The sequence below is a fragment of the Suillus bovinus genome (assembly GCF_016758785.1).
Source record: "Suillus bovinus strain UH-Sbo-P2 chromosome Unknown EDB93scaffold_121, whole genome shotgun sequence".
NCBI classification, from domain to species: domain Eukaryota; kingdom Fungi; phylum Basidiomycota; class Agaricomycetes; order Boletales; family Suillaceae; genus Suillus; species Suillus bovinus.
The window spans coordinates 65,720-73,206 of record NW_024542177.1 but is presented as its reverse complement, the minus strand read 5'-3'; the positions used below and the strand labels follow the sequence as shown (position 1 = coordinate 73,206).

At 47.0% G+C, this 7,487-nt stretch overlaps 3 protein-coding genes across 3 annotated transcripts; 1 reads left to right on the top strand and 2 right to left on the bottom strand.

Annotated features, from left to right (window-relative positions):
- Positions 1–2,433: 2,433 nt before the first annotated feature.
- On the top strand, positions 2,434–4,712 carry EDB93DRAFT_1095661 (uncharacterized protein; the record flags this gene model as incomplete). The annotated part of the gene is made up of 11 exons (XM_041446709.1): positions 2,434–2,708; positions 2,758–2,856; positions 2,914–3,014; positions 3,064–3,132; positions 3,200–3,351; positions 3,401–3,476; positions 3,524–3,648; positions 3,703–4,034; positions 4,087–4,364; positions 4,473–4,580; positions 4,630–4,712. 11 exons carry the CDS (start codon positions 2,434–2,436, stop codon positions 4,710–4,712), a joined length of 1,698 nt encoding a protein of 565 aa, XP_041301601.1.
- A 196-nt stretch (positions 4,713–4,908) lies between these two features.
- EDB93DRAFT_1095677 (uncharacterized protein) lies at positions 4,909–5,214 on the bottom strand (the record flags this gene model as incomplete). The annotated part of the gene is made up of 1 exon (XM_041446713.1): positions 4,909–5,214. The coding sequence occupies one exon, from the start codon at positions 5,212–5,214 to the stop codon at positions 4,909–4,911; it is 306 nt and encodes a 101-aa protein (XP_041301600.1).
- Positions 5,215–5,705: 491 nt separating this feature from the next.
- Positions 5,706–7,136, bottom strand: EDB93DRAFT_144200 (uncharacterized protein). The gene is made up of 8 exons (XM_041455503.1): positions 7,079–7,136; positions 6,861–7,023; positions 6,654–6,738; positions 6,576–6,604; positions 6,330–6,523; positions 6,151–6,277; positions 5,852–6,100; positions 5,706–5,801 (listed from the first exon to the last, which is right to left on the bottom strand). Exons 2-8 carry the CDS (start codon positions 6,993–6,995, stop codon positions 5,796–5,798), a joined length of 825 nt encoding a protein of 274 aa, XP_041301599.1. The 5' UTR covers positions 6,996–7,023; positions 7,079–7,136; the 3' UTR covers positions 5,706–5,795.
- Between the last annotated feature and the right edge of the window lie 351 nt (positions 7,137–7,487).

Genomic DNA, 7,487 nt, shown 5'->3' with positions numbered 1-7,487 from the left:
AGTAGCAGTTATGCTCGTGCATATCATTTCCCCATTTATATATTTCCTCGATAACGCATCCTGTTACTCGTGCGAATTTTTTGGCTCCCCGGGATTGCATGACTTCAAGGTACGAGCAGTTCCGGTCGAAGAATAAATCAAAAAAAAAAAAAAAATTTGACACACAGGATATTTAAGCCCGTTCTTGCTCGTATAAGTTACCTGCTATTACCTGTCTTTTAGCGACGCACTTCCTGTCGTATCCGCAGTACATCTACATATTTCTCCTATTTAAGCAATCTCAGCATGGTAGACTGCGCAACAAAACTTTACTTTATCACGTGACAAGCTTTAGAATATTCGTGGCGACAAGACACCAGAAACAGAAGAGTTGTAGTGTATGTACGTCTTGACGAGGCATCCGTTCAAGAAGCACAATTTGTGCAAAATTGGAGGAGGGGATGGCAACACCATGCAAATTGTATCCTGACCAAATGAGTAATCACAAGCGAAGTCACGCCAAATCACAACTTGCATTCAAAAGAGTGACTTGGCAGCGGGCTGCAGGTGGAATGCTGGAAGGCAGGAGATGCGGCAAAAGTATGACTGTTGGAACCAACTAAGATGGGCTCCTTTGGGTCTTGCATAGTATCTTCAAGTGACGCCAATCTGGGAACCGAGAATATCTGGACGAGCAATAGGGGATTGGTAGTTCTGAATAACTATTGGTACTGGGATGTCAACTTCAGGGGTCTCTGTCCAATTTCCACCATATCTTCAGTGTTGTGCTGAGTGCACACAGTTGCAAAGAGGAATTGCAAGCGGAATGATGCTTCCATCTAATCAAGTAGCGACTTGACAAAGTCGGCCCTGGTATGCACCATCTCACACTTTTGCTGGAATAACTTCAGGGTAGAAAGCTGTCCACTCTTATTCTTCGCACCAAGAAATGTCGTGGGGCAGCCAGTACCTGGTTGCTGAGCAATCCCCTCCGAATATTCTCCAGTGCAAGTTCCTTGTTCACAAAGCATCCAATGATTGATGTGAGTAGTGTCCGATCTCTGATTAATTAGCTGAATTCTCCTACAGAATCAACCCCAGGACCCTTCAGCAGATGCTACACACTAGTATGTTCACGTACTCCCCTGTGTGTCCTGTATATAGCAAGACGATCGGAATGTCAATGAAATGGTATGTGAAAATGAACTAACCTTTCATATCGACTATATACGTACTTCTGTCTCTGAAGTAGCCGATGGACTTTGGGTATGATCCAATGAATGAATTCATATCTACCTCAGAAAGAAATCTGTTCTCTCGATGGGAAAATACGGCCTCTTCTGCCACGGGATAACTATCCCCTTCCATTCTTAAGTAGTTCTAGATCACCGATACTGTGTGGTTGATCAAGAATATTCTTCAAAGAATGCGACACTCACTTGTCCCAGCGCGGTGTCCCGCAACGGCCGTGTTGAGGAATTTTGCTGCCACGTTTTGTGAAACCTTCGGGTGGAAGTCAAAATGTGGATGCGCTGCTGCACGGCGGGAGGCAGAAAATATATTTCCGAGTCCGCGTATCTCTAGATCAAAACGACCACTTTTTGAGTGGCGAATTCGAAGCAAGAATACAAGGGAGGGATTTCAAACGTGATCCGTTGGGAATGATCCAGCGACAAACATATGCAAGGGCACGTAAACAACCCGCCTCGAGGGTAGAGACATTCATATAAGCTTGATCTACTGCTGGAGAGAGAAGAGACATGGCCATTATCTTGATAAACATCCTGAGCACTGGTAGCAGCAGAAGGAGATAATTTATTATTAAGGATGATAGATATAAGGATTTCCTGCCAAGTTAGAGTTCATCCCTTTCACTCGCGTCTCCGCCGTTCCATGTCATCGGCTCAGCATCGGTTAGGAAGAAATTTAATGGTACTTCTGCATTGGTAAGCAGAGTCAAGAACCAGCGTCACGCAGTATGTACATTACCTGCTAGTACTCAGGCTATTAAGCAAGCCTGAGAGTCGCAGACAGAAATACTGGCAGTAACTCGAGAACCAGTCGTTTCTTCCTTTACATGGAGGACGGATTCACGGTCATCACATACGTGCACAGAAAGATGAAAGTACAGCCTGAGTGACGCGAGCCACAATAATGATTCCTGAGTACTGAATGGCAGTACCAATGCAAGATTAGAGGTCACGTTCTTCAAGTTGCAAAATGAAACTCTCGGTTCCACCGATAACGTCAGCGAGTCAACGGTGAATCAAGTTAGTACTACTTAATTGCCGCCTCGCCATCATGCATAGCCTTGTTGACTCTTTCAAACTTTCCGGAGAGTCCCCGCATATGGCTCCCGCACAACTAGATGTATGTCATTCTCCTAGCAGAACATTGAGGAAGCACTGGCATGAAAGCGGCTGGTCCAGGTCACTACTCGCATTTCGAGTGCTGATGTACAGCCTGGTAATCATTTCACTAGCGCTCTATACGTTCTGCGACTCCGCTTTCTTTCCAATCTGTCATCTTCCTCGTGGTTGGCTTGCAGGTCCTTGTAACGGGCTTGCCGGGTCCCTACCCCCGGACGTTAATTCTACCACGTGCCCCCAGTGGACGGCTTTACATCCAACTAAGCACCGTGCACTCAGCGAAGACTTGGATGCGACATACAGTTCAGAAGACTTCAAGCAAAGAGCCATTCAGGCCCTTGGAGACGCAGTCCGTGTACCGTAAGTCCCAATGTTGTATCTCACTGTGGAAACATGGACGCGCTTCTAGGACTGAATCGTATGACGATAATGGACCGGTCGGTGAAGACAGCCGATGGGACACATTTGCAGAACTTCATCGAGTTCTTGAGGGCCTGTTTCCTCGCGTGTACGTCGGAATCTTCAAGTCTGAGTTGTCATTTTATAGCTCATCTTTGATTTCTAGTTACGAGTCCCTAAATGTCACCAAAGTCAACACATATGGTCTGGTTTTTCACTGGCAAGGATCAACTCCGGCAAAGCCTTACATCTTGGCTGCTCATCAAGGTCGTTCTCGTTCTCACATCCTACTGAATCTTGGTTGACGTTGTTTCAGATGTTGTACCAGTTGAAGGTCAAACACTTGAAGAGTGGAAACACGATCCGTATTCAGGGTACTATGACGGTAGGCAAAATTATAACCCCGCGAGGTGCTACTTACATCTATATTAATATTATTATGATTATCACAGGCACGTGGATATGGGGTCGTGGTACTTGCGATGACAAAGGCGATTTGATACGACAATTGCTAGCCATCGATTCTTTGTTAAAGCAAGGTTTCTCTCCTGCACGTACCCTTGTACTTTCGTATGGATTCGACGAAGAGTCAAAAGGCATAGAGGTCAGAAAAATCTCTACATACGAGCTCCATTATTGATAGGTCGCTTCAGGGTGCTGGTCATCTTGCTCGATACTTGGAAGAAACGTACGGGCGTGATTCTTTTGCCTTGCTTCTTGACGAAGGAGGTACGTGGACTAGGTATTACAAGTGACTCAACTCAACTCTGCCTTAGCTCTTTATACGGACATGGGTGGCATTGTTTTTGCGACTCCCTCGACATCTGAGAAGGGATATCTTGATGTAAAGATCACTCTTTCAACTCTGGGAGGTCATTCGAGCGTACCACCTTCTCATACAGTGCGTGTTGATGCTACGCTTTCTTACTGATAATTAATCAGCAAAACCCTACAGAGCATCGGTCTCCTCTCCCGTTTCATAGCAGCAGTAGAGGATAACCCGCACCAAGCCACCCTTTCCCGAACAGGAACCCCGTTTGCCACAACGCAGTGCCTTGCGGCCTACGATCCAGCGTATCCCGAAGATTTGCGAAAGCTCGCAAGAAAATCAGTTGTAGATGATGCAGCCCTGAAGGCGCTTCAAGAGCGACTTCTGGCCTCGGACCCTCTGTACAAAGCAATGCTCGCGACCACACAAGCCGTGGACCTTGTTGAAGGTGGCGTGAAAGTTAACGCTCTCCCAGAGCGCGCTAGCGCAGTGGTCAATCACCGTATCGCAGAGCATAGGTATTGCTTCTTTGGTAGGATTTCTAAGACTTTGTTCACTTATTACTTTTAGTTCTGTTGCTGAGCTGCAGCAGCACATGATCGACCTTTTGACCCCGTTGGCGATCAAGTATGACCTTACACTCGTTGCGTTTGGCAGTAACGTGACTTGTGGTGGTGCTGGTCAAGTCGTTCTGTCCGACTTTCTCGGAACAGCTTTAGAACCTTCGCCCGTGACGCCTATCGAGTATGGACCTTGGGCACTCTTGCAAGGAAGCATTAAAGCTGCTTTTGAGAGCTCCCCTACCCGCAACAGCAGCAAGGTCGTGGTTATACCTTCTCTATCACTCGGTACGTTGGTTGACTGGTTTGCCCTGCACAATTCTAACGAATGATATCAACCAGGCAACACTGGTAAGCAAGTGTGATCTACTCATAACAAATTATCCCTTCACGTAGCCTCAGACACACGATTCTACTGGAATTTGACCAAGCATATCTTCCGCTTCTCGCCGTCTTTTGACACTGATCGTTTCAATGGAGAACACACCGTCAATGAAGGCAAGCGTTATATACTGTTGCGTTGCTTTCCTTGCTCATGCAGTTTCTAAACCAGCTTTCCGTGCAGACAGCTTGAATGAAGGCGTTCGTTTCTATACCAAGTTTATCTTGAATGTGGATGAAAGTGATTTACCGTGATTCAATATTGTTTTTGTTTCGCTCTTGCTCAGTCTTTGCATCTTATGCCCATAACTATTTTGCTGTGAACAAATGTTTTTTACACTACTTTTGGATACCCAATACGCATTTGTTGGAAATGCTGCACAACTACAGGCTTATAGATACACACAAGTATATGATATACAACTACAGCACTTCACATTGTCAGGTGTTATTATTCTGCCTCGGTCTCTGTCTCCGTGCCACTGGTCCTGCTATTGACCTCAGACCCCTCTTGTCCCATCGAAACAACACAACCTCGCCCATCTGTTGCAGCTGTTCCAGTCTCAGATGTCTGGCGTCGAGTTTTGATGGCAGAATTTGGGCGGTGTCGCTCACGGGCTTCCACTTGAGCCTGAGCGTGAGATGGACCACGTACTGTCCTGCTCCATACCACTCTGCCTCTGCCATCAGTGACGAATGGGGGATCTGCATCATGTTCACATTGCGGCCGGCCAACCGGTGCCGTCTGCTCCCCCATACTGCCTGCTTCAATTACCCCCGACGACACACTGGCTAACGACTCGTTGCTCTCTGGTGGGTCAGGGACAGTACACATGGATGGTAAACCGATGTCGTTATAATGATCATTGCTGATGTTGAGAGGGTGTAACAAAACATTCTCGTCTGCTTCATCCTCTTCGTCCTCGTCGGAGATATCGATAACCATAGTCTCTCGGCTGCGGGAGTTCAGTACGGTACTGAACCTCGACGTATTTGATTGCTGAACGGTAGATACCACAGAGGTTGGGGAGACAGATGAGGGACGAGGGGACGGTGTGCGGGGCATCGCCCAGGGAAGGAAGCTGTGATGAAGTGGTCCAGAAACCTCCACAGAAGATGGCGGCCTCAAAGGCACCGGAGGTGTCGTTGAGGGTCCCATTACTGGAGATGCACTCCTAGCCCTAGGTGGTATTGAAGCAGTGGGTACTACTGTTGCGGGACTCTCAACAGGCAGATGCAAACTTTCCTCGACAGCAAGGGATACGTGGGCAACAGGAGCCACAAGATGCGTAACTTCTAGTGACCTTTCTGTAGCTATACTCTCCGCCTATGGTAGAGTCAGAGCTACTAAACATACACATGTCATGTATCAAAGTGATCTTAAAAAGGCTCACCAGTAATTCGAAGGGCTGATGATCTTCGTCATCGTCACCCATGAGAGTATCTGTGACTACACCAGACTCCCCATCCATGCCATTCAGTAACGCTGGGAGATGTTGTCGGACGAAGCTGAGGGTGACATGAAGATTATTCGTTGGGTCTCCGAGGATGCTCTGTAGAAGCCTAAGGCGATCTGCGAGATCAGCATCTGAAGCAGACCCAACAAATGTACGTCCACGCTGTCGTTGTTGTCTCCTGAATACCTAAGAGGGCATAAACATAATAAAGGCACGAGATGCAGATAACGCTGTACCTTCATGAAGTGATTTGCTCCATATTGAAAATCGTGTGGTGTACCGTCAGGGTTGAGATGCTGGTAGAAGCAATCTAGACCGAATGGGCAACAGGGCTTGCCAGAGGCTGATGTTTCGACAAAGTATCTACACGATTGCGATCAGGCCGGCGAGAAGAATATATGAAGATCGCACTGACTTGCATGGAACGCGAGCCATGCTATTCTTGTAACTGTCTATAATTTCCTGCTTGCGTGGGTGATCCTGAGGGAAGAAATGCGTGGATGGTGTAATGAAACGCGATGGACTGCGGCAATAAGGACAGCGTTTTATTACTCCTGACATCACCATGTCCGATGACTTTCCTTGTGGCTCTCGCCACTGGCGAATACACTGCCTGACGGTGTAAGTTTCTGCATCGAAAGAGCAATAATGATAGATCGACCTGAAGACAAAATACATGGCCACAGCCAGCTGGGGGACAGCGTCAGAAGACATTCGAAAAGCCAATATGATGACTCGCTTAGAAGACCGTATGTCTGAGGCTTATCCATGCATATGTTACACATATTGTCATCAAGGTGCTTTAACTCCTCATCGAGGGGGTCCTTCGCAAGTTCATGGCGGAACCAACACCGATTACCCCGAGTGCAGTGTCCTGAAATTCAGTCAGCCATGCACATTATCATCAAGCTGCACCTCGCTTGCCTTGAATATAGTATCTGCACACCTTGGATTTGTCGTACGGGGTAAGCTTTTCCTCAGTACCATGGAGGAACTTGCAATCGTCACCAGCGTAGCAGCCCCTTGGGGTTGTGTAGTACCGACAGATTCCCCGTGGCTTGGATGTCACCGGGCGATCCATGTGAACATCTGATGTTGGTACTTCAAGACTAGAGACGACGAGTATTAGAATACTCCACTGCCAGCAAATGATCAGTTGCAGACAGACAGAGTCGTGGACGATTAATATTGGTGGGGCGATGACTGCAAGGTCCTATTTCCCACGATCTTGTTTGAGTCCAAGCCTTTAGATATTAATTATTATATTCGTCATCGTGCTTATACTTGAATCAAATTACGACTCGATGTTCAAGTGTCTGGTGGATCCCGCGTAGCGGTGTCAATCTAGCAACTTCGAGTCAGCCTCAGTTGCCAGCCGGGAACCGTTTGTCTGAATATAATTTTGATGGTCATCGGATCTATACTTGGCTTATGGCATGTATCAGTTTGAGGCCCAGGATCAAAGCACAGATCAGCTTCGTTGAGCCATTAAATATTTGTCTGCTCGAGTTAGTCATACACTGGTCCATGAGTGAAACTAGAATTACATAGCAATTGTTCGCGGATACAAGTA